This window comes from Ambystoma mexicanum, chromosome 3q (assembly GCF_040938575.1).
Source record: "Ambystoma mexicanum isolate Mex_15411 chromosome 3q, UKY_AmexF1_1, whole genome shotgun sequence".
Classification (NCBI taxonomy): domain Eukaryota; kingdom Metazoa; phylum Chordata; class Amphibia; order Caudata; family Ambystomatidae; genus Ambystoma; species Ambystoma mexicanum.
Genome location: NC_090926.1, coordinates 890,380,728 through 890,408,316, shown reverse-complemented (window position 1 = coordinate 890,408,316; position 27,589 = coordinate 890,380,728). Strand labels below are relative to the sequence as shown.

General features: G+C 47.4%; 1 protein-coding gene across 3 annotated transcripts in view; it reads left to right on the top strand.

The window, feature by feature from the left end:
* PITPNC1 (phosphatidylinositol transfer protein cytoplasmic 1) overlaps positions 1-27,589 on the top strand; it is a 1,942,040-nt gene that overhangs the window by 1,735,913 nt on the left and 178,538 nt on the right. Inside the window, exon 10 of one of the 3 annotated variants that reach the window (XM_069655032.1) lies at positions 13,461-13,579. The exons of the other annotated variants lie outside the window; for them this stretch is intronic. Within the exon in view, the coding sequence (XP_069511133.1) occupies positions 13,461-13,579 (119 nt within the window). The remainder of the gene's footprint in view (positions 1-13,460; positions 13,580-27,589) is intronic. 3 annotated transcript variants of the gene reach the window in all.

Genomic DNA, 27,589 nt, shown 5'->3' with positions numbered 1-27,589 from the left:
CATTCACATGGCAAGACTCCAGCGATTCCTTTTATTTGTGAAAATCAGCAGAGCCACCACTGGATCAGCTTTGTTTATGATCGGCACCTCATTTTTCCCTCAGATAGTACATACTGGCTGGATAGAACACCCAACAGCCACTGTTTTCTTGGTTAATTCAGCAACAATAGCACCAACTTAATTACCAGGTAAAACATAAAACAGTACAGATATCAACCATATGTTTGCAAACCCACCTGTCTGAGACTGCCACTCCCAACAGGGGAATACCGGAGTAGCAAAGTGCTTGGCAGGGCTCAGTTCCCAAATGCAGGTCTGGCAAAGATGAAGCTGGCACTACTGGGAATAAACGGGTGGAAGTGCTGAAACCGGAGCTACCGAAACTGCAGCCGGTACACTGCTGGCGGAGCCGAAGACGCACAGCACAGCAGCAGGGCTTGTGAAGTTGCAAAGATCCGAAAACCAGGAACCCAGGAAACCCTCACGAGGAAAGAACCTAACTATGTCAAGCTGTCAAGCCGCACCAGATTCTCTGAATACACCAGCTGCTTCCGAAGCTCCTTGGAAGTAGATGAGATGTGGAGCAGTGGTTTCCCATTCGTCTTACTTTGTTTACCAGTGTTTAGCTAACATTTTAGCAAGTTTGCCTTAGTGCCGTCGCTAGGATAAAGGAATTTGTTTAAGCGGAAACTGGAAGATAGTGATTTGCCCAAGATCAAGCAATCTAGTTAATTGGTGAAAGGACAACTTACCGACTAGACCACATCAGATGATGATGTAGGTCTCCCCCAACCTAAGGCAAGACCCAATGCATAGTGATCCTTTTCATTTTTTGGATAGCTCATACTATTAACTTGTAGCCTTTTCCCGTATGCCTCCACCAATTTTTCCATATAAGAGGACAGATGTGCTGAGGGAGATTGATCTGTCCTGTATCACATTATTTGGCCAAACGGGGAATTGAAAGCCAGGGATGTGTGAAAGAATACACAGATTCGGCAAATAAGATGATCATTCAAGTTGTACATGGCAGGTTCTCAACCTGTGGATCCACAGGTTAAACGGTGACCCTTACACAGACACATTAAACAAGGTTGCTGGGATTGGTGCCTTTCACTAAGTTGCATACATTCTTTAACAGAAGGTGCTTTAGGGAGCTGTGCTATATGTTGAAACCTGTGTTATGTGTGCATTAAAATGTTTATATAAAACATTTTAAATTAATAATTACCTCTGGGAACTCTTCTAGGAATCTTTCCACTCCAGCGAATTTGTGCTAAACATACCATATGCAAATCGATCGTGGACTTGCTCCCAAAGATAACATTGTATCTTAAACGGCCACTCACACGATGCATGGGAACCTCTGGGGGCTCAAATGGGAATGGGGAAGGGCCCGGGTGAATGGGGAATTACCGGTTCCGCCAACCTTGGAATGGGCCGGTAATGGCTCCATTCACCAGGGTGGAGTCGGTAAGGTTTTGGAGGCAGCCATGGGGCTAATAGCACCATGGTTACCTCCAAGCTCGTAATGAGGACCAATGAGTTTCTTGTGATGATTTTTCTGTTACCTTCGGCTGTGATAAGAGATCCTTTTAATCGAATCACTGTTAAGGGCTCTTGCCCGAATGCAGCCATGCTTTTCTGGCTTTGCGTTTGACAGGCGATGACCATGTCTCCTGGCTCCAGGTCCTTGGCTCTTCGTCTGCCCGTCTCTTCCTATTTTCTTAGCTTCTCCAATCTCGTTCTTGCATCTCACAGCCTTCGCTATATTTTTCTTCAATACTGGTTATGTGGGGTAGCCTTAACCGTATGTTCCTTCTGAACATGACCTTGGATGGTGTCTTCCATGTGGCACTGTGTGGTGTGTTCTCTTAGTAGTTGGCATAGCAGTTTCTCCACAGGCTTCCCAGTTATTCGAGCGATTTGCAAGTTTCTCTTTATATTTCTCATGAAGCGTTCTACTGTACCGTTTGCTTGCGGCCACAGCAGTGTTATCCTCCTGTGGTGGAAATCCATGTATTCAGAGAACGTTTTGAAGTCTTGTCCCATGAATGGGGGCCCGTTGTCGGACTTCAGGACTCTTGGAATACTGTACGTGGCAAACATTCTGTCAGGTACTGGAATGGTGTGGAATGCCGAGGTGTAAGGTACTAGTTGTATGTCTGGGAATCGAGAATATTAGTCTAGTATGTGGTCACCCCCATCCATGCGTCCAAAAAAAGTCTACTGCAATTTCATCCCATGCTCTTTCGGGAAGGGTCATCATGCATAGGGGTTTGGGCTTCGTGTGTGTGGGTTGATGACCACACAGGTAGGAAAATGTTTTAGCAACTCTTCTACCTGCGCATCTATCAGCTGGTTCGATGATATCCGCTTCAAGCAGTTTCATGAGCTCTTCTTCCACTTGCTTTTGTATATTTATGGGGGTTCCCCGATAGTGTTGTGCTACTGGAGGAAACTTTGGGTCAATATGAAGTTCAATCTGGCGTCCTTTCAATTTTCCCAAACCTTTGAACAACGCGGGGAACACTTGTTCAATTTTTGCATTGGGGTCCAAATATTTGTGTACCATGAATCTGTATGGGATGTGGACGAGGCCCATGCCGATTGCTGCCTTGTAGCTCAGGATGCACCCGCTTTCGGTGGCTGCTTCCAGCATGTGCATGGGGATCTCCTTTGATTGTCCTTTATAGCTACACAATGCTGTAAAATAGCCTTTGCAGGGTAGTGGTGTCTTTGTTCCGTATGGGTAGATCAGTGCTTTTGAAGGCCGTAGGCATGGGGCATGTGGTATGCTGTTGTACATCTCCTCGCTTATAAGGTTCACAGGTGCCCCTGTATCCACTAGGAACTCAACAGCCATCTTATTTATTTGGATGATCAATGTCGGACTGTGTTCCTTTGCCTTAGGACTTCCCAGAGCGTATAGATACCCTTTTCTTTGCGGTTCCTCACGTGGTTTCTCACTCCTTCTGGTGTTTTCCTTAGAGGATGCACTGGATCTGCTATCGGATTGTGAGTGTTCGGCCAGATAGCGTACATATTTCCTGGGCCTCCTCCTTGACTTAGAAGACGGTGGCTTGCTGTCCCTCCAGTCTCCTGGGGCTTGGTCTCGTCTTCTTTCCGGCTTCTCTTCTTTGTGCCTGCATTGAGGAGGTTCATACGCCTGGCTGAGTGCCCTGGGTGGACTTTGTGTCAATCTTTCACTGTCTTGTGATGGTTTCCCACCTGTTCTTTCTCCTCTCATTTGACTGCGGTACATACGGCATACTGCTTTGAAATGATTTTCTCCCCCACAGGCTGAGCACTGTTGGCCTATAGCTGGGCATTGTCCTTCATGCGGAAATTTGTAACGCATCAGTTGCAAAATTGTTCACCATTTCCTTTGGTTGCGCTCTCCAGCTTGTTGATGCCCTCACTTTTGCCATGAGTGATCTGTATCTCGCCTAACCCCTCGACTTCAGATGCCAATGTCGCATCTGAGCGAGCCAGACGCAGGATTTCTTCTAGGTTCCGTGGTTTCTGCAGTCATATTTTCCTGAAGTCTGCGCATTCACACCCTACTATGATTTGAGAGCGTAAAGCTTCCTCATTGGAGTAGTTATTGAAATCGCAGTGCTTCATTTTGAGTCTCAAGCGCATCACAAATGCGTCCACGGATTCTCCTTTGGTCTGCTTGGTTGTGTCACATATGTGTCTCTCGTTTTCAGGTTTGCATACCTATCTGTGGTACTTGAGGGAAGCTCGTCCACGATGTCCCTGACATTTGAGCTAATAGAGAGTGTTAATAAGCTGTGCTTCTTCTCTTTGTCTAGGGGGCCTATCGCCTTTATGCACACCTCAAAATCTCTTATCCACCTCTTCCAGCCTGGACCCAACATGCTGGATTCAGTGAGGTCAAAGTTTGTGGGCAGTTGTATAATGAGACTATCCTGCATCCTGATGGGCAGTGCCTGAGCTGGAGTCAGAGGAACGGTTAGTGGGTCATCTTCTGACATATTGAGTGTGGCCTTGTTTCCAGTGAATATGCTCTGCACAGTGTAATGTGCATTTTTGTGTGGCCCACCTTATGGAGTGAATTTGGTTTGCTGCTGATCGGCGGGAAAATGCATGTAGAGGATTCTTCTCATCCCTCATTGTGAAAATGCATTGTTTGATGGGTGATGTATGCTTTTTTCTTTCATAGACCACTGTTCTCGATGATCCTCATGTTGCTGGCGCCCTCTGGGGCCACGTGCAGTCAAACGCGGCGGTTCGTTGTTACCAGACGGGCTGGACTGCTTATTCGCAGGTCGCATGCACCGCAGTGTCCCTTCACCACGTGTGTTTCAGTTTGCCTTAGGAAATGTGCCGCGGCTGCCGTCCCGTGTCCACAACCCCACCCCTTGGGGAGCTTCGTGCGTTCCAATCTTTCCTCAGCACTCTGCCGGTGGCGCAGTGAATTACCAGCACGCCCGGGCGCTGGATGGAGAGCCGCTCTTATGCAGGAGCAGGTCCCGACAGTTCATAGTGGGTGACTGGGCCCCCTCGTGCGCCATCGCGCAGGTCGCCGTGTTCGCTTCTCCAGTGACTCCTGACTGAGGTGCACCACAGGCGCGGAGCACGCGGTTGTCGTGAGGTTCTAATTGGCCTCGTCGCAGGTGTAAAGTCTTTTGTGGACTGCTGTCAATACCCACACGGCCTCAAACATGCAGCGCTACACCGACAACGCTGAGACAGGAGGAAGGTTCTAACACACCTTTATTCATTCACTCCCAAACTTCCACTGGCCTCTCCTCCTACCTTCCACCCATCCCCTTCCTGTGTCTCGTTGTCCTCTGACACGTGATGTGTGTCCCTGACGAGGATGACGACACCACACACTATTATTTGTCTTCCGTTTAGCCTTGTGCGATGTTACTTTTGGGGTTAGCTTAAAAAAATCAACATGGAGGGAAGCAAGCTTTGAAATGTTCCAGCTGAGGTCGGCAAATAATTTGTGGCCAGTGTTATATCCGCCCTACGTCCCGCAGCGCGGTGACGTAGGGCATGTTAATAAAAGCCCCGCCCCCTGAGTGGGAGGCAGTTCCGGGCGAAGCTGAGCCAGCGTGTGTGTGTGTTTTCTTTGAGCTCCCCTGCCGAGGCCGCGCCCAGGCCATGCGGCCTTCTTGGACCGGAGCCAGCCCCTCGTGCTGGGCCTCCGGCACAACGCAGGACATAACAATGGCGACGAGGAAGTGAGCGAGCATCCACGCGCTCCGGAGACCACACGGTCGCTCCGTATAAATTTTTGGACACCCGGTGGGGGCCTCACGACCACGTGACCCCCACCCCCAAAAAAAAAAAAAAAAAAAATTTTTTTTTTCTCTTTTCATCCCCTTTTTCCACACCTCATCCTCGCAGGGTGAAGAAAAAAAAAGAGTTTTTTTTTTCACATGTCGTCCCAGGCACCACCAGCACGTCGTCTCCTGCACCAATCCATCGGAGCACATGTGCCGGTAGGACGCTGCATCACCACAGGGCACGCACGAACCTGAAAGGTAGACACTCGGCGACTGAGCGCACGCATCACCATGGCGACTGGGCTATCTACCCCTGGACCTTCCACACCGTCCAGAATGGCGGCAAACCTGTCCATGGCGTCACCACCGCCTCGCACGCAGGGAAGTTCGTCGACGTTGATCCAACCATTCGACCCATTCACGGACCCATCGTCCAGTGGGCCCAGATGGCAGCTATGGCTACAGAAGTTCGAGATGGCCATGGAATGTAAGGACGTCACGTCATCCAGAAAAATGAAGGCTCATCTACTCCTTAGTGTGGGCGACGAGGTGCTGCGCATCTTTAACTCCCTGGAGGTGGACGACGGCCAAGATGCATACCAGAGCGCGAAGGACGCTCTGACAGCACATTTTCTCCCGCAATTGAATCCAGACTATGAAACCTTCATCTTCTGCACGACCATCCAGGCCACCGACAAGACCCTCGACGCCTACCACACGAGGCTGAGGAAGCTGGCAATGTCGTGTGAGTTTACGAACACTGAAAGGGAGATTAGGAGGCAAATCATAAATGGAATTCACTCGGAGAAGCTGAGGCGTCTCGTGCTCAGTGAGAAGGGTATCCCTCTACAGCGCATCCTGGAACTGGGCCGACAAAGGGAGCTTGCCCACTCCAGGGCCGCAAACATGGAAGTGACCCTACAAAAACTCCAGCCGTCACTGTCCACAGCATTGGTGGCTCAAATCTCGGACAGACAATCAACGAGGAGCGAATATGGCAGCGGTTACACCCAGAACAGGTGGCAGCCTCGAGCACCAGGACCAACTGAATGTGGATGGTGTGGTGGCCAAAGGCACGGAAGGAGAAATTGCCCGGCGCAAGGCACCACGTGTGGAGCATGTGGCCGGAAGGATCACTACGCGAAAGTGTGCAGATCCGTGAGTACGCCGTTGCAGCCCCCACAAGGATCCCAGGAGAAAGGGTCATCGAAGAAAAAGAAACAAGCCAGCGCGAGGAGGGTAGCGGTAGTCAACTCCTCGACGGAAGAAGAAGGAGGTGATCTCTCAGCCCTACGACAAACAGCAGGCACGGAGAACGAAGGAAAGGGCCGAAAGGTATACTTAGTATCGACACTAAACCAAGGACCAGCCCAGTCGAAAAGAACCGCCAGGCGACGAAAATGCATGGTCAACATACAAGGCCAGGACATACAAATGACCATCGACACGGGGGCGTCAGTAAACGTCATGCCAACCACCGTTTTCCGAACCCTGGTTCCACGACCCGAGCTAAAATCCACAGACACTCGACTATTTGCCTACGGCAGTCGAAAACCTCTACCAGTCATCGGGAGGTTCCGCACCACGCTTGAGCATGGTGAACAGAAGTTGTGGTCGAAGATCTACATCGTCAAGGCGGGAATTGAAAGCCTGTTGAGCGGAGATGCGGCTGAAGACCTGGGCGTGGTAAAATTCATATGCCACGTTGACGACACATCCGAGGTCGAGAACTTTCTCAGGCAGCACCCCATGCTACAGAGGGGGATAGGCTGTCTCAAAGGAAAGACCATCAAACTACATATTGATCAGTCAGTGCAACCACGCGCAGTAAGACACCGACGGACACCTTTCCACATGAGGGAACAAGTCGAGAAGGAGTTAAGGTCACTCGAAGCCGCTGGTATTATCGAAGAAGTCACAGGACCAACACCATGGGTTTCCCCGATGGTGGTCACCCGGAAGCCCAAACAGCCAGGGAAAGTTCGGATCTGCATTGACATGCGCCTGCCCAATGCAGCCATAAAGAGAGAGCGACACATAACGCCGACAATCGATGAAATCATCACTGACCTCACGGGATCGTGTGTGTTCTCGAAGGTAGACCTAAAGGCGGGGTACCACCAGCTGAAGCTACACAGAGAATCGCGCTACATCACCACGTTCTCAACCCATTTGGGCCTGAGGAGGTACAAGCGCCTGAGTTTCGGCATATCGTCGGCCGCGGAGGTTTTTCAACAAACCATCCAGGAGGTCATCAGAGGCATACCAGGGGTACTGAACGTGAGCGATGACATCCTGATACATGCACCGGACATCAAGGAACACATCGTGAGACTGAAAGCACTACTGGGCAGGTTGGAAAGCGCCGGACTCACAATCCATCGAGAAAAGTGCGAATTCCTAAAACCAGAAATTACGTTTTTTGGATACCGGTTCGACCGCACCGGCATATCGCCTGATCCCCAGAAAGTGGCGGACATACAAGCTGCCAGCCCCCCCATGACTCCCACCGAGGTGCGCAGTTTCCTGGGTATGGCCACCTACTGTGGCAGATTCATTCGGAACTTAGCAACACTATCCGAACCACTGAGGGAGCTAACAAAGGCCAGCACCAAGTGGGACTGGGGACCCGAATGCCAGGAGGCATTTGAGAACATAAAAGACTCCCTGTCAACGGACACCAGGATGGCCTACTACGACACGGACCTCCCGACAGAACTATTTGTGGATGCCAGCCCAGTCGGACTCGGAGCAATCTTGATGCAGGTCACGAAAGAGGGTACAAAAAGGTCGATTGCTTATGCATCCAGGGCACTCACTGCAACGGAACAAAGGTACTCCCACATAGAGAAGGAGGCAATTGCCGTTCTATGGGGATGTCGACATTTCCACATGTACCCATATGGGCGCAAGTTCACGGCGATCACCGACCACAAGCCCCTGCTACCAATCTTCATTGGGTCATCGGCACACCCACCAGCCAGAATCACCAAGTGGCTGCTACACCTCCAGCAATATGATTTCGAACTTGTCTACCAACCGGGCAGCGGCAACCCCGCGGACTTCCTGTCGAGACACCCACGACCAGCCACCCAGCAGGAAGTGTTAGTCGCCGAAGAAACGGAGGAGCACATCTGTCAAGTGGTCCACACCATGAGGCCCAGAGCAATAAACATCGAGGACATTACGACAGAAACCCAGAATGACCCATGTTGCGATCTGGTAAAGGATGCCATCTTGTCAGGCAACTGGAAAGACTTCATGTCGCACACCCGCAATAGAACCGAGGGGGCCAAGGCGTTCCTAGCAGGCATGTTCACGGTTCGACAAGACCTCTCGATCACTGAGGGAGGGCTCCTGCTAAGGGGAGACCGCATCATCATACCCCCAAGGCTGCAAGACAGGATAGTTGCCCTAGCGCATGAAGGACACCAAGGGCTTGCAAGGACAAAGGCACGGATCCGACACAGGGTTTGGTTCCCTCACATTGACGATCGAGTGGAGGACTTAGTGAACACATGTCTACCCTGCCAAATAACGAGTGGACCCCCTGACCCAGAACCGATCCTATCGGCCGAGCGTGGCCGGGCACGATGGGAAGCGATCAGCATTGACTTTTGCAAAATCAGAGAGGGGCTACATCTACTGGTGGCAATCGATGACCACTCACGATATCCAGAGGTCGAGATACTGGAGTCCACCGCCGCGGAAGTGGTCATCCCGGTGATAGAAAAGATGTTTGCCACCCATGGTCTGCCCACGACCATTAAGAGTGACAATGGACCCCCATTCACAGGGGAGGAATTCAGGTCATACCTACAGGAACTGGGCATCAAATACCACCATATCATGCCAAGGTGGCCGCAAGCTAATGGGGACGTCGAGCGTTTCATGAGAACTATCAACAAGGTACTCCGAGTATCTAAGGCAAACGGCAGCCCATGGAGGATCGACCTGTTCCGTTTCCTAAGGAACTATCGTGTCACCCCCCACAGCACCACGGGCATACCACCCGCTGACCTTATGTTCGGAACTGTCATCAACTCGTCGATTCCCCATCATCCAAGCAGAACCCCTGATGACATCGACCATGCACGTGTGGAAACGAGGAGAACACGTGCCAATGCTCACATGAGCGCCAAGAGAAGAGCAAGGCCCTCGAACCACAGAGTGGGCGACCAAGTCATCATGTTGCGAAACCCCACAAAATCCAAGATGGACACCAGGTATGACGAACTGCCATGGACTATCAGCAACCGGCGTGGGACCATGATAACGGTCACACGGGGAGGTCGGGAAGTAACAAGGAACGCCTCCTGGTTCAAGCCCGTGCCCCAGCACCTCTGGACGGATGGCGAAGGGCACCACGACGACAACGAGCAACAAAGCAGCGACGTGCCGGCGCAAGACCCCCAGGAAGGATCTGCGGGGGATTGCAGCTGGCAATCACCGAGACTACCCAGCAGTGAGGACACATGTACTGAAGGTGAGCAGACTGACGAGCCGAGCGGGGACAGCCCCCAAGCGAAGCGGTACAGCCTGAGAAAGGCCACGCGGCCGCCTGCGAGGCTGAATGACTATGTATGCTAATTTCCCCAGCAGAGGCAGAAGTGTTATAGTTGAGCATGCGGTTTACGTTGATGTTTACGTCATGTTGAAATAAAGGAGGAATGTTATATCCGCCCTACGTCCCGCAGCGCGGTGACGTAGGGCATGTTAATAAAAGCCCCGCCCCCTGAGTGGGAGGCAGTTCCGGGCGAAGCTGAGCCAGCGTGTGTGTGTGTTTTCTTTGAGCTCCCCTGCCGAGGCCGCGCCCAGGCCATGCGGCCTTCTTGGACCGGAGCCAGCCCCTCGTGCTGGGCCTCCGGCACAACGCAGGACATAACAGCCAGTTTGCCCTGAGACTGATACATCCTCGCGGTCTGGCTTTATTGATTGCTGCAGAGGTTCCAAACCCCTCCTGTCATATTGATGTTGGAATCCCCTTCTCTCCGATCGACGGACCTGCATCGAACCCTTTCCCATCGAGAGGCACGCGCTGCTGTCCAAGCCCTGGCAGGCGCAGACTGTGCAGACATTAGTCGCGTGCCTGTCACCCGCGCCTGCGCAGTGTCCTGTGCGGAATAGGACCTTGCCCCTTGCTCTGCATGTTAACTTGCATGACTTTGCTGCTGTGCCGGCATAGGAGAATGTTGGCGCCGGATGACGAATCTCAATGGCAGGTGGTAGAATCCGTGGGGGCTGTTGGCTGGCAGGAATATGCTTGCGCTTTTTATGCATGGCTTGCAGCCCATCACAAAGGGCGGCGTTACACAGGTGGTGGAGGAATTAGTAATACATGAATACAAGAATACCATTAAAACAATAGTACACCCTAGTGCACGCTTGGGGATCGGAGAGTCGAGGCAAATGCACCAGCAGGGCGCTCCCTACCAGACTGCCATGTTGCAAGACCAGGAACTAGCGTTGGCACATTCAGGTGGGTCAGGTCTGGAACGTAATGCAAGGGACAGGCACCCATCTGATTAGCTGGCCGATAGGATTGGTGAGAGAGTTCATTGACGAAGTGCAAGCACTCTGCAGGCCTAGGTAAGTCTTTGCCCACCACACCACCGTCTGCGAGTGAACTCTTAACTGCAACTCTTACAAATGGATGGATTTATTACCTGTGACTAATGGGCTGTTAAAATGTGTAACCCATTGTACAACTAATGTTTTTTTTTTTATGTTTTCCAGAACTAAAATAATTGTTTTTGTAATTTCATGTTTCTAAACGGAGTATGTTAATGTGTGTTTTTGTTCAAAGATACTGTTTTTGAAATGTTCTTTCAAATGCTGTGTTGATGTTCCTATGTGCTTCCTGATGCTGCACCATTAACAAACACTGCTCCCTTTCGCTTTACTAAATCTATTTTTTTAACACAGAGGTTTTTCATTTCTTGTGCACCGCCTTGCTTTGCTTCCTAGATACTAACCCTTCTTTTCAGCCTCTATTTTTGTCACCAGATACTTGGAACGGGGAGAATGTATGGAGAAATTCCGTGTTTCCTTCACATACATTCCGCACGTTGGATTGGCTGCATCAACCTCATCCTTTTTAGACTCCAGGCGCTAAGGACCCAGGAAAGCTATCTTGGTCAGGCAGCTTTAAAAAAGAAAAGAAAACATCTTTAAACAGGCCACTGTTCATTATATAGCAGTAGCGCTGCACCCTTTTCCCTGTGATAGTGTGCAACACATTTTATTACCGGTGGCAAGGCTATGGTGATCAAGTCCGACAAGATCAGGCAACCCAATGAAGGTTTCCTTGGGGTACAGTATATGAATGAAGAGCAGGACTCTCCATTGGACTAGTGACGCCCACCATCAGTAGTGCTTGTCTTGAGCTCACTGCATGAGTGGGAAGGGGCAGGCAGCAGCCACCTGGGCCAACCTGTAATCTAATCCTTATGATTTAGGGTGGATGAAATACAAGGCACGGAATAGGGCATCCTACTCAGAAGAGTCTTGGCCAATGGTGTGCAGGCTCAGTCTGCAATGTGACTTACTAGAGAAGGCAGAAGTAGAAGGCCAGCACCCCCGAGAATGAGGCTTCGCTGCAGTGGGCAATGATGCAAGCGCGGATGCATCACTGCGCTTAGGAGGTGGGGAAGAGTCGGTCAGTAACTGGCTGCATTCTTTGCCTCATGTGCACATATTGAACATGTTCTAATGTCCATACAATTCTTACTCAAAGATCCTCTAAGGAAAGCTCATTGCCAATATGTATGGCTTCTAAGTTCATCGGCATTAAGGTATCATGCTGACCAATCACCTTTGGGGAGCAAAACCTATGCTGGAAAGGAACCCCATGCTATCTGGCGAATCGGCTTTTAGCAATTGTCATCCTGTCACCAAAACAGTGCTGATGCAAATGCCTCGACTGGTAGGATTGATTAGGCATGCTTGCATGGGGGGGGGGGGTGGAGGATGAGGGGTAAACTCTCAGTTTAGCTTTCCAGAGTCGCTCCGAGGATTTAGTATTGGTTTCCAAAATGGGGGCCTCTTGAGGACATTATTAGTCCGACGGTCTCGTGGCACTGCCTCTACATATGTCCCCGACTCCAGAAGTGTCCATTCCCTTAAGGTCCAGATGGTCCTGTTTCCTTGATGATCACCAGGTCATCCTGCCATACAATTTGAGGAAATGGACTGGGCTGAAGATGCTTGGCTGCTTTTAGCTAAGTAACCTGGTGGCAAACCTATCATTGGAGGACAAATAAAAGTGGGGGTTTAAAGTCTTCCAAGCTAGACGCAAAACCACTGCTTCTTGTTGCAATCTGTAGTCTACCGAAGGGACTGAATTTGATTTTAAAAACACAGAAAATCTGGAAATTGTAAGGTGTATAAGGTTTACCCCAGCATTGTCCAAAAGGAAAGTTTACTGCACATGTGCTGAGGTTATCCATACGTCTTCAGTGGGATGCTAGAAGTGGCAACTTGATAGTGCACAATTACTGACTGCAAGCAAAGGGATAGCACCATCAGCAATTCTCATCCCGCTATGGGGTGAGCCAATGATGGGTGTGTACTTCATTTCGGAGAATCGCCCTTCTCCATTAATAATGCTTTTTTCCAAATAACCCATTGGTTTGCTAGTTTAGACAGGCCCTCGATATTTACACTGGTGGAAATGTATGTAGGGTGCCAACCCACAATCTTGAACCACGCTTTGATTGTTCGCATTCATAGTGTCATGGGTCAAGTAGGAGAGCCATCTTCACACTGATATATTGGCATTGTCATTTTAACCAGCAGTGGTTGAGATTGCGTCCCTTTGCACTGTTCAGTGATGGGTAAGTACTCTAGAGTATGTTTTCCAACCCCATTCCAAGTGATCTTCTAAACCTGCTTTAGAAGATCTGCGCCTGTAGCTGTGTCTGCCCTCCAACACTTCTGACTTTCTCTTCTTTGCCTCAAGAAACCTGTAGAAAATTCCTGCACCCCCTCCATCCGAGCCTCCCTCCTTTTAACCCTTTAGATTTCTCCTTGGCTGGCATGACTAACTTTATGAGACACTCTCCATAAAGCTGGTGGAAACCTTGCTTTTCTACGCCTCTTCCGTGACTCCTGAAAAGATACCCTTTGCCACCTGAAAATGCCCTTGTGACGTTACCATTTTGTGACGGAAAATCCCAAATCTTGGACTTTTTGCAGATATGACCCTGGATGATGTTCGGGAGTTCGAGAAAAGTATGCATGAAAAAACCAACATTAAAGTGTGCGATGAACATTCATCTCCTGTGGGTGAAATAGACAACTGTGGCAAAGCAAGTGTACGTTGCATTTAAAAAAAAATATTTTCCCCTTCTGTAGCAAAATACACACTTTGTCTAAGCGCTCGGCAAAGATCACATGTGCATTATGAGGCATTGTGGTCTTTTGTGAAAAAAGGTAAGTTTTTTTTAAGAAAAAATTACCTCAACCTCACATAGCACGATCTTTCCGATCATCTCCATCACCTCCGTCTTAAAAGTACAGGGTCTCTCTGTGGTTTGATGCACAACACATGGAAGACGGAACAAGCTAACCTTGTGCTATAGTTCTTGAATCCCTTTCAGTCTGCTCATCTTGTATTTGCAGATAGATTCCTGCGATGATGTCATAGGAATGCGCACCAGCATCGACCATTATATATGTAGCTTCATATAGTTGTATCAGAATGCTTTATTTCCCGTTTAGCAATGGTCTTCGTGCGTTACAGGTTTGGAAAGCACTGACCATGCGTGAAATAAAGCTCCTCGCCATGTACGGTTAAGGTCAATTTCACAATCCAGATTATATGGAATGACTTCCCCCGATTAACAAATGTAGGCTTTCAATGCAAAAATACATGAATTTGTTTGCGTTAAGTGCCGGAAGACCGGCAAGTGACAACTTCGAGGGAAAAAGTATCTATTTGCAATTCAACTTATTGTATCCTTTGCATTCTTCAGCTTGGTGCGAGGACATTAACTATACAAAGATATCCCAGTAAAGGGGAGATTTAAGTTCTATCCAAAGTGTGTTTTTTGTTCAAATATATTCTAAAATGTTTAGCTGTATACATCTTTCCTGATCAAATATCTTGTCATGTTTTGTATTTGTGCATGTGTGTTGTCTAGTTTCCTGTAAAGTACCTTTAATTTTATGACGTTAATTTGCCAACATGTATCTTGCCACTGCTGAGCTAGAATTTAGAAATTATTGTATATTAAAACAACACACAAAGATGAAAAACAAAAAGCAGGTCAAGTAACGGAATGTGCTGCAGCATCCTTGGAAATTAAAAAAAAATAGATTCTGAAATCTGGTTCATTTTACATGTATAAATAGCCTTGCTTTGACAGTTGTTCAAACACATTATGAACAGAACAAATTACCATGTCACCAATTCACAAAGCTCCTCCTACACCCTGTCCTCTTTCCCCAATACTCGTGGGATGACGTCCTCAGCAGGGACGGGAATGGTAGGTATTTTGCAATGCAAAGGTTTTATTTGGAAAGTGAAGCTGGGCCTATGAGCCAACCTGACTCGCGTGCCACCCTCCCATGCTTTCCTCCATGGAACTTGAGCTTCCTTTGCTCCCTCTGCATTTGTGCATTAATAATGCTTTCCTCTTAGCATGTCCTACTCCTGCCTGTATACACGCTTTATTTGGAATCTGTGCCTGAATCATTTAGTGTGTGAGCTGTGGGCCGGTGCGATTTATGTTCTCCCAGAGCATTCACCTTACATATGTGGGGCAAGGCAGCATCCTCTGCAAACTGTTCTTTAGCTCATCGGGACCAAGAAGGCCAACGTGACAACATTGTTTCCTGCATATCCCCGGAAGGCACCAATGCAGTTCCTACGTGGCAGATCACCAAGCTATTGGAGGTAACCCTGAACCTGGGATCCCCACTCAGAGGTTAAGGCAATCTCTCCACATGCCAAGGGCCCACTCAGGCTTTACACCGAAGAATACTCTGAGGTAGCGCGTGGGCTCGTAAGGGTCACGCAGGCAAGGGTTAAAGTGTGCTTCTTTGCCTTATAATGGAGCTCTTTGTCAGCAATACCAGCAGGTTTTGGGGCTATGCTCAGATCCTCCGCCCCATTGTGTTCCCATGCACATAAGGCATGTCTATAAAACGGTGCCGCGCAAAAGCTGTTCACAAGGTGTCTCGCTATCTGGCCTCACTTCCTCTCAGCATGGTCTCTTAGAATCGGTAGGTGATGATAAACCCTATGCTCTTCAAAGTGGTAGAGAAAAATGCCCCTTTCATGACATTAGTGGCTTGTTTTCCCTTCGACAAAAACGTCTTCCAATGCATTCTGTACCCCATGGGTTGAGAGTGGACGTGAGTCACATGGGTGAGGCTCCCCTGAACATATTAACCCATGTATTCACTGCTAAAATACTCTGAGCCTCTGGATCCCTTTGCAGGCTTTGACCTCCATGGGACACACACATACAGGCGCCTATGGCTCCAGTGGGCATATTCGCTACATTGCCTAGATGCCAACACTGTTACCTAATGATCATTTGCAGGCCTTGAAAGATCCACTGATTTGTTGATAATTGCATGATCATATTGGCATTCATTTAAGCTCTCACTGTGACGGTCGTGGGGACCAGGATTCATATTGTATGTCGCAGGCTACTAGCCTTGCATAAAAATGGACTCACCACCTCTGATCTTCACATGCACACAGCACACCATTCTTTCATCTCGAAGAGTGAATTTTCTCTTGCCAATGGCTCGTGGGGAGTGCACATTTTGAAGACTGATATCGACCATACTCCAGAAGCTTGCTTCATTTCTATGAAGGAAATGTGTAATGTTAAAATACATTAGAATTGTTTTACCCATACTCGCCCAGATCCCTACATAGTTCACATTTTGACTATACCATATGAATCGGTGAAGTTTATTGTATAGCCCGCAAGCTGGCCCAAACTAGTCCGAATTCTCAGTAATCCCGGGATTGATTTGTCTCATAGAGAAAGACAGGCATGCCATTAGCTTAACACGGTTCCTTAAATGTTGAATTATGCCTGGCATTAACACTAGGCCTTCCAGATAGGGGTCAAATAAGGCAAGAGCATGGATGCAGCCTTGTTTGATCTTCTTTTGAAAGTTGGGAGATCTCGTCCCTTTCGTTGTTACCTGGAAATGTATATTGGTGTTGGGCATCGCCCTTGTTTTGCAAAAGGTGTGTGTAAGGCTAATTGTCAGCAGTTTATTCCTCACGAAAAGACAGCCCACCCAGCTGCAGGCCTTTTTTCTGCATCAACTAAAATTGCTGAAACAAGTCCTTTCTTCAACCATATGCAGAAGGTAAAAAAAGAAAACAATCTTTCTCACAACCTTCCCTTCCCTTGATAAAACGTCTTTCCCAATACTTTTGTTAATCTCCTTTTGAATATTGTGGAAAGCATTTTAGGTGCACATTCATCAAAGTTATTGGATAGTAGTTATCACGCTACACTGTCTTTAGTAGCCTTCAGCATTACTGTGTTCCGTTTTTGCGACGTGGAGTGGGCAATGATTTGTTTTAGCATGAACTACTTAGCATATTGGAACTGCACAAGTGTGACATTTTTCATGAAATTTAAAAATCCCCTAGCAATCTATGTCAGCTCCACTGATTTAAAGATTTCTTTTTTTAAAACTTTATTTTGAAAGAAAAAGGCAGACATCACCAAAACAGTACTTGCAATGTATGCTAAATAATCCATCTGAAATCAAAACATTTATGTATTCATAACAGTGACGCTGTACAAGGTTCCATATCCCACTCTCATGTCACTTAATCACCTTCCCTCTGCATTTCGGGGTGAATTTCTTCATACTGTTGCAAAGATTTCAAGAGGTATATCCTCAATGGGCCCCAAATGTCTTAATGCCGGCATCTCAAACTTACCATGATAATATAGGTCTCTTCCCTGTCGCTATTATATACCAGACCTCTCAGCCATTCTGCAGATGTTTGGGCCAACTTGGCCTTCCCGTACAAGAGAATGCATTTTTTAGTTATGTGCTCAAGGACCCCCAACCGGCCCATAGAGTAAGGGTTTGCCCAGAAGCACTTTAAGACAAGATAGCAGCTCCCGTGAGATGGATGTGGGTGCAGATTAGTACTACAACACCAAATCAATAATGACAACTCGACGGTTTGGCAAAAGGAGTTGTTTCATGACAAGTACAAAAAAAGGGGAGTCTCCTGAATATCAGCGGATGCGTTATCTTCTCTCTCACTTCACAACTCCAATGAACTTCATAAAAACATCATTTATACTAAAATCCCATCATCACTGACGTTTAACGCTTAAAAGTGGCATGCAATTCTATTGGTTCTGGAAAGGTAACTTTAATATAGGTACTCTATCTGTATATGCTAACAGAGTAAGGTAATTGGATAAACACTGTCAGATGGGACATCTAAGTCCTGTCTCCAAAATGGCTACTGTAGACGTCACTAAAAGTATGATGTCCCATTGGTTCTACTAGCTATAGGACCCCAGATTAATTGGTCCACTGTGATTGGGTTGGCACCAAACCCCATACATACTTTTCCACTTTGTCTAGCAGCACGAATAATGGTCGACCAGGTTCAGGGTGCCCCTTAGCTCCCCGGCCTTCCTCCAATTATTGTTACAATCAGTCATCACTTTAGTGGCCTTGTGTCAATTATTTCACCGTGGTTGGCCTCGAGACTGCATCTTCTGTCTGGAAAAGTTCTGATATCTTCTCCTGGCCTTATGCCATGCGTAGATGTGAAGGTCCCACTTCTCCTTAGTTGGTTGGTCACGTGATTCAGACACTGTGCATTTGTCTCTTCTTTCTGTAATTTGTGTATTTGATTTTCGTTTCACCCACCACTTGCCTCGAGTTTCTTATCTGACCTTTCTGAAGGAGGATATTCTGTTCTTAGCTTCAATTAATTGTAGCTACTGTATGTCTATTCTGCTGATTCGACCTTAGTTTTTCTGGCACGATTTGCCTCTGCTCAGTTTCATTTCTGCCGCTTATTCTTGATTTAGCTAAATACGAAGCTCTCCTCGTGGGGTCTTTAGTAACCTTTGGTTAGTTCTGCTTCTTGTGCAAAGTCCAAATATACTTATATAACGTGATTCTTTTGAGGTAGATTATGTCTAGTGGCACTTGCCGCACTGTCTTTCTACTAAGCATAGCAAGCAACACGATTTTCTTAGCTTTCTTGTGGTTCCAAGCATATGTACATGCGTAAACTGGTCGAATATCTTCACCATGCTTACAGCTTAAACTTTTTACATTTGACATCGTCCTTTCACTTTAGGTTCACGATATCCCTTGTTCATGGTGTTTAGTCTCTTTACGTCATTCTCTGGTCGTCATTTCTTCTATGTGTGAGTCAGTCCGGGTTCTCGTGATGTCACCATTCGTCTTCCATTAAGACCTTTTTGGCGTCTTCAGGAACTGTACTTAGACGATCTTCATTTTGTTTCATTTGTTGATATGGTTTTCTCAATGGGTACCTTACTGTCCATGGTTTCCTTGGTACTGGTACTTCAATAGGCATTGTTCTTCTGATGGGTACTGGACAGTGCCCTACTGCAGCTCTGCTGGTTTATTTGCTCATCATACATCACATATTTTGGTGTGAACGTTCCTGGTACTTCAAAATGGACGGTTGGAGTGCGGGCTGTACTTGGGACCTCCTCTACACTCCCCCCCCCACCCCCTGGTAGATTCATTGACAACTTTCATTTCTTTCTTCGGATCCATCTTCTTTGGTTCTTCTGTATTCACCTTCACTTCATCGCCTGGGTCTATTCTTTCTTCATCTTCTGGGTCTATACAGGATGGTCTGAAGAAATGTCTCTTTGGGGTCCATATCTTTATTACTCCTTTTAAACTTCCTGCTGTTTTCACGTGTTTGTCCTTGTTCCACGTCATCAGTTGACACTGTCCATTTGGGCTGCAGTAAACCCATCTTCCCACATAATTTCTATGCTTCTTTGGATATAGAAACTTTGTTCCTTCTGGTGCATGAATGCTTGCCTTCACAAAGTCTCTTATTTCCTCATCAGTCAGGTCTTTGGGCTTCCATCCTGGCTTGACATCAATCATGATCTTCATCCCTATGGCTTTTTTCGCATTTCTCTGGCATTGAGAGATTATTATCTTGATAACACAGAGTCCTAGTAATATCATCACTAGCAGGGCTCCCAGGAACTTGAATGCATCTGCCATCCATTGTGGAACCCATGAGAATAGTGACCTGAACCAACTGTCATCAACTTCGTCAGTTTCATCAATCATCTGAATCTGTAGTTTCGTCAGCATACCTATGGCCTCCATTAGAGTTCAATTTTCTTCATCATGAGATGGTATAAACGTGCAACATGATTCTCCAATTTTTGCACAAAACCTCCATCCATAGCTGTGATCATGTTAAGTACATATCTGTTCTGGAGAGTCATCAGTCAGATTGCCCTCAACTCTTCTTTGATTGCATTGAATCCCTTTATAGTTGTGTTGATGGTGCAGTAACTCCCATCTGGTTATCTGCAACCATTTAGTATTTGCTCCAACTTGAAATCTTGGCATGAAGATTGTTGTGAACACAGATGAAGTGAGGCTGAACAGCATGTGTTCATATGGGATTGCATAAAAAGCTTCTGATTTGGCAGAAAAGTAATTCTCTCTCTTCATTCGATTTAGCAGTTCCACAGATACCTTCTTCCTAAGGTGAGCATTTGCTTTCGGGAAACTGTAAATATTCAGGTCACTTTTCAGGATCACCAACGCTGGAACGTGGACATTCACTATTGTGCATATACCTCCCCAGTTTCTTGGCAGTCTGATGTTATGCTTTGGATCCACATGCCCAATAATGGTCCATAATTACTGCAGTTCCATGCATCATTCCTGATTTGTCGACAGTTCTGATTCTCTCCCATCTTCCTTGTACCATTATTCCTGAAGTACAATTTTGAGCTTTCCAGTGGTACTGTCTGCAAGAGTCCTCCTCTGTCTTCGACCCATGTAAGCAGCTTTGCAAGCCTTGGCCACAATGGCTTGCATATTCTTTGTGCATTTTCAATTGCTTCTTTGCAGGCTCCAAGGACCATCCATGCCCTGCAGATCACTACTTCTTTCTCCCATTCGTCTGGTGAAAGCACGGTTCCCCAAATCTGCATTTGGCCTCTGTTTTTCCAATTTCGAGCCTCTTCTGGAGTTTTCCCTTGGACACTTCGCTTCGGGTTTGCTTCTCTTCTGATTTCTGCTCCTTTAATCATATCTGATCACAATGTGTTTCGTTTTTCCATTGTTTCTTGTCTTTATGTCCTGGACATTATCGTCTTCATTTGGATCCGTTGCTTCAGTTGCCCATTTCAGTGAGGCGTCACTACCCATGAACTGGCCTCTGATCTTGCACATTGCTACGTGTGAAAGGCAGTGTGCTGTCTGGACATCAATTTCTACAGCTACGAAGATCTTGGACTTCCCCATGCTGTACTGTAGGAGTGCACAAACAAAGCATTCCCCCTCTGAACTGAGTCTTCCAAATTCTTTCATGTGTTGGTACCAAATGTTGTTTCCCAAATGAGCTGTGCTGTCCAAGTAATCGTTTAATTCACGGTCACCTCTGTGTATGCCTCTCTTGATTCTTAGTTTTCATGTAGTTTGCTACAACTACATCCCTGAATACATCCGTATGGCTTCTCCTTGTGGAGGATTCTCAGGTATCCTGGTCCATGTTGCAGGCCTCCTCGTCTGTACCATTTGAGTAGACACAAGTCTGGCAGTTCTTTCCTTGTCCTCTTGCACCTTTTTTCTTCTGGTTAGAAATGCCCATATCATCCACTCTGACATTGGTCCAGTATATGGCTGTATTGTAGAGCTTGTACTCATTCCCTTCATTGGATCATGTGTGTTTGTTAATGTTGTCTCTGTGAGTTTATTCTCCGACTCCTCTTGTCTCTTCAGGAGTTCAGTTCTTTCCATTTGTCTTTTCACCTCACTTGTAGTGGAACTTCTCATAGTAGGCAGTCTCCTTCTCCCATGCTTCGGATTGTGGTTCTGTAATCATTGACACTAGGCCTGGCGTGTGTGCATTCAATGTTTGCATGCGTGTGGTTGTCAGTAACCTTTTTTCATTCACACTCTGCGAACCCTGTCTCCTTTTTTTCGATTTACTTGTTACCACAAGTGTGCACGTGTCATTGCTAATCACATCCATCTCGAGTTCACTCACTCCATTAACAGGTCTTCTAGGGACTGGAATCACTATGTAAGGTCTGGGTGTTTTCGTGGGCTTCATGTGTGCATCATTAGGTGAGTGCACTCATGTGTGCATCATTAGGTGAGTGCACTGGAATTTGACTGTTTTGTGCACCAATAAAAAAATGCAGTTCTGCTTGTCAATGACAGTAAAACAATGATGAATATAATGCATGAATACATAATCCCCCTGTAGGTCAATCTACAGCATTTACTTACAGAAAAGTATGGACGTCTCTCTCCTCCCGAGCGAGGACGAGATTGCTGCTCTGGATCCCCATCTCGATCATCCGTTAAAAAGATGCTAACTTTTAATATAACTTCCAAACAATGTTATCTCGGGATTCTGTTTGTGAGTTGCAGGTACTAACCAACTGTCCCCCTTTTGTCTGAACAATTCATTGTCTATTATCTCTGGGTACAGTTCTCTTGCTGGGCTATGGGAAGTGTCAAAATCAGGCAATAATTCGGCAAGTCTCTTTACTGTGCATGTTCAAAATATACCAGTTCCCAGTCCGTGCCTCTGATTTGCTTCGTTCCTGAAGACATGCTGTGTCCTTGTCAGCGTAACAAAGTGAAATCTCTTGCACGACTCTCTTGATCTATTTCTCGGCAGAAAGTTTAAAATCTTCTCAGATAGTTCTGCTGATTAGAAAGTTCTATTTGCATTACGATGCCATGCAAAGAGCCTGCCCACCTGCGTAGAATTAGCTGGGTCTCTGATGAATGTGAGTAAGTCAACACCAACAGGTCTCCCCACAAGTTCTTGGAAATCCTCGATTAGGCGAAAGAAAACGTTACTCACCAACCTGCTGTCTTCTGGTGACAGGGACATTTGTCCTGCCGTTGCTGAAGTTTGGGACTGTTTGGTCCTTACTCACTGTGAACAGTGTCTGCAATTTCGGTATGCGTGAAGAGCAACTTGGATAACAATACCATTTAGGATTATACTTAAAAGTTCTGTGTTTGCTGGATCTCGAAGAAATGTCAATATATCTGTAGTTCTTATGACAAGATCTGGACAGCCTTCAATTAGGCGAAAGAATAGTACATTAATAAGCCTATTCGCTTCTTCCTCTGCTTGGGACATTTGGTTTTTCCTCGCTGTATTCTGGAAGCAGGAGGCACTGCTCGACAATTACAGTAAGCAGCCTCCTTATTGTCTTTTTATTTTCAGGATCTTGAAGAAAGTCAGTGATACTGGTGAACATTCCCACCAGTGACGGGTACAATCTTAGCACTATATCGAAATAGGTCAATACATCTTTGGTGATGTCGCTACTGTGGGACACCATAAGTGATTCCGAACAAAGTCTTTGTGTGGAAAGAATCTGGATGCTGTATTTTCTTCCAATTTGTGTCCTCAATCAAAATTTGGCATATTCTTTTCTAATCAAGGTTTCAGCGTGCCTCAGTCCGAAGTTCAAAGTCACCAGACTATGTTGTGGCTTACTCATGTATTTTCCTCTTCACCCTGCAACTAGAATGCACAGAGTGTCTGTTTTTATGTCCTTATCCCCTTTTTTGCTCAGAGGAATGTCCAAACTGAAGCCACAACTTTGGCCCACAAGTTCCTCTTGCTTTCTTGCTGGTCATGCGTCCTTCTTCCTCGTCATGGATCGCGTCTGCACGTGCTTTGGTTCTTCCCCATAGTCTGTAGTCTATTCGCAGTGGGGTGCAGACAGGGGGCCTTCTCCGATGTATGGTTTGATTTCACCCAAAAAGATCCAAGCTCTTCTTCCTTGTAGTTTCACTGCAGAGGGAGTACAGTCTTCCACCGTAAAGGGACTGTTAAACCTTGGCTTGTCCCACCTTTTCCTGGTGTGGTTCCTCACCAGGACGGTATCTCCAGGGAAGATGGATGGAAGATGCAGTCCTTGAGCTGTGTCTGCGTCTGCAATAGTATCTCCTTCTGTGTTCCGTGCTGCCCTGCACCCCTTTCGTCGTCGCTGCAGCTGTCCTGAAATGACAGTAAGACGTCATGCAATTCAAGTAATTTTGCATTTCAGACCCTACGATTTCTCTAGTTGTCTGGGCATCACATCTAGCTCTGTCTCGAGATGTCAAGGGAGTGCGCATTCTTCTTCCTGTGGCTATTTCATGCGGCGTAAGATGGTCAGAACCGGGTTGGTTCCTGAGTGCATACATTGCCAAAGGAAGGCAGTGTAACCATCCCTTTCTTAGAGTAAGCTTCAACTTGGCTATCCTCTCCTTTAACAAGCCATTGAGCTTCTCACATAACCCGTCACCTTGCGGTTGATACGCCGATGAGAACTTGTGCTTTAATCCAAGCAACAAGCTAATCTGTTCGAAAAACTCATTGACAAAGTGTGTCCCATTATCTGATCTCATTACCCCCCACCTGGGAAATAACTCTCTCACTAGGAATTTGGCCGCACAGGTAGAGTCAGGGTGTGTACATGGACCTGCTTCTATCCATCTAGAGAATGGACACACCACAACAATTAAATACCTGTACCCGTTACATACTTGAATCATATCAACGTAATCGACATACAAGTGCTGAAAAGGTCCATTGGGCCTTGGGATGACTCCTCTGATTACTTTTAGTGTGTGCCCAGCCGTGAACTGTTGGCAAATTATACAGTTCACCATAAAAAAGGCAACATGCTCCGCTAAGTTCGGTATGAACCAGTCTTCAGTGAGCGTTGCTGCTAGATTCTCTTTTGTCATTTGTGCAATTGCTCCATTGCTATCTTTAATAAGCCTATAGGCATCACGGGTTTACCAGTGCCGACTTGTCGCCACAAGCTTTCGGGGGGGTTTAAAGAACACCCTCACCGCTTCCAGAGGTTTCTCTCCTCCTGTGGTGCCTCCCTTTGGAGTTCCATTAACTGTGTTTGTCCCATATTATTAAAGCTCTTAGGCTCACTCCATGCAATAATAATTTTTTCTTTCACATGTGTGACATCCACATTCATGATCGTCTCGCTCTTGGATGCCATACGCTTGGCTTCTGTGTCTGCTGCTTCATTTCCGCGTGAGATAAAATCTGTCCCCTTCTTGTCGGCGGCGCATTTCACGACTGCCATGCCCACTGGGAGCAGTAGTGCCTTAATCAGCCTGTCCAATAAGGCTGCGTGCTGCACTGGCGTGCCGTCCGCTCTGATGTAGCCCCTGTTACGCTCACCTGGTCTCTGCGGGGACGTTTGGGCATGGTTGGAGCCCTCCCTGGACTTGGCTCCCTTGGATCGCCTCTCCCCCCCAGCTGCTGCGAGGTCAACTGCTCTGGATGCTGGTACTGCCCCTAAGAGAAGATGCGAGGCAATGAGAATGGCGTGGTGGTGTCCCTTCGAACCTTTTGTGCCAGAATGAAGTGAGCAAGCATTTGCCCATGCAAGCTCACCTATTTTTTGCGTAATGATGGGCTCTATGTCCTGCTTCTGGTAGCAGGGGTGCTTTGGGTGGACCTAGTTGCTTCACTGGCCCGTAGAAGTAGCAACCCAGACTGGCTGTGACCAACCACTTAGAAGGTGAGTGTTCTTGGCAATGATTATTGTTCATATTCTTATTATAATGTCTTTTGCCGTGATTATAGTTCGTAATTCTTACAATGTTTCTTCTCTCCTCTATAGGTGTGAAGATGGCTGCCCAGAGTCGTGGTGTTTGGAGCGAGTCCAGTGATTCCCCTGAGGATGATGAAGCCTTAGAATTAGATGGTAAATTGGCTGTCAGGGTAGAACGCTAGGCACTGGTATGGCGCGTCCGAGCGTTAGTTATTTATGCAACTTCTAACCTGTTGTGTTCTTTTCTCTTGCAGGCGAAGTCTGGCGATGCCGAGCAGAGGACGAATGTTCGGAGGCCAGTCCATGGCTGCAGGATGGAGGTTCCGCAAAGATGAAGAATGGAAGATAAGCTCCCGCGTAGCTGGACGTCTGGAGCAGGTGTAGCTGGAGTCGGGTAAGGTGCGCGTTCAGCGATGGTGTAGCTGGAGTCAGGTAAGATGCGCCTTCAGCGATGGAGTAGCTGGAGTCAGGTAAGATGCGCCTTCAGCGATGGAGTAGCTGGAGTCAGGTAAGATGCGCCTTCAGCGATGGAGTAGCTGAAGTCTGGAAGATGCACGACGAGATGATGAGCAGGAAAACAAGGTAAGAACGGCGGTAAGCGTTACGCGCACGCGCAGAAGGCAGACTAACGCAAAGCGCCAGTATGTGGGCGGGTTGGCCTTAAATAGGCTGGCCCTGGCCCCTCCCTTTTGGACCCGCCTTGTGGTTCCACCTTGCCACTCCCAGAGGTTCTTGCACATGCTCCCCAATGCTCTACTATGGCCACGCCCGGCCCAGCTGCACATGCCTTAGGTACAAAGTGTGCACACTTTTTTATGAGCCTGTGCCAGAGGCGCCAGGACTGGTTTCATTTGGGCCCTGTAGGTGATAAAGACTTGGGCCCTTGCCCAGTGGCCATGACAGCCCCTCCTTTTCCAGCGCGCTAAGCCTGTGTGCACTGTTGATGTCACATAAGCGGAATCACTGTACGCTGTTACTTCCTGATCTGCGTGATACTCAATCGCGAGTATCAACACTAATAATTCTGCAGCTTGTGCTGAATAATGAGATGGTAACCATCAACAAAGGCAATTTCTCCTTCTGCCTTTTTCTCTGGGAATTTCATCATAGAATTCTTCATAATTCGCACAGTCACGTATTGGCGACTGGCTCCGCTATGAACATAGCTGGGTTCACTATTTTGCATCTGACTATTTTAATCAATGGATTCGATATGATCACTTCATAAGCAGAAGCTCTCTGAGATGTCAATGTGCCTTTCTGTTTCTCTAGAATAGCAAATAGAGAGTGCTCGACATGCAATGTCATTGAGCATTATATTACAATGGTTGTAGCCTTCTCGATGGTGAACGCTGCGGCAGCTAAACTTTGTTCGCAGGGGAAATGACCTCTCATCACTGGGTCCAAATTCCCACTATAATATGCCAGGGACTTGTACCCCAATGTGGTCCTCTGTGTGAGCACTGCCGTCATAACGCTGCCATTCATGTGTCAAAACAGGAAAAATTCCTCTGCATAATTTGGAATCCCTAAAACTGGTGCCATACAAATGGCTCTGTTGAGTTCAGCAAATCATTCCTCCATGGTCTCGGACCATTCTATCTTTTCTTTCGTCACCTGTGCCTTCTTTAGGGCCTGTAGCAAAGGCTTGGCATATGAGCTGTAGTCAAAGACCCATGTCCTGACATAATTGCAGAGGCCTAAGAAGCTCTGCATCTGCTTTATCGTGTGTGGCTTAGCTGTGTTATGTATGACTTCAGCCCTTTCTGGGGTAACTCTTTTCCCCTCATGTGAGATCAGTTGGCCTATGTATAGCACTTCTTGTTGGCAATATTGTAACTTCAAGGGGATTGTGTCCTCCGACGTATTCCACATCTATGACAGGTAATGACCACAGCTGTGCTGCTTTGGACATTTTTTGGCAGAGGGTGTCCTGCGTCGATGCCGCGATACGTTGTTCCTCGAGGGCCTCCGTCGAGGGTCGACGTCACCGGATGTTATATATAGGACGTACGGTGCCCGTAGCCTCAGTTGCATTTTTTCTGCAAACGTGTTTGATTCGGAATCTCGGCGCACTCGGTTCTTCTCTTAGATAGCAATGTCTTCTTCTTCTACTACCCCAAAGTCTGGCTTTAAAAAACGTCGGGACTGCGTTTCGAAGATGTCATCGGAGGACTCTGGCAGACGGTTGACTTCTCCCACCAAATCTTTGTCGCGGGCCGAATGGGATGCATTCCGCCAGCAGATGATGGCGATTTTAGAATCGCAAGGCACAGTTCCGGCCGCGCCTTCGAAAGAAGCTGGCAGGGAACGGGCTCGGTCCACCACTCGCACGCCTTCGGGCTCGGGCAGTTGGCGTAATCATTGGGAGCCGACAAGGTCCCGCTCGGACAAGGGAGCTCGCCATAGCCGTGCCAGGTCCAGATCCCGGTCCTCAACGCCGTCAAGACCGTCAGAACCTGTGAAGCCTTCGAAGATGGCATCAGGATTTGCCAGAGGTGCCCCGGAGGGCTGTGGAAGCTCTGA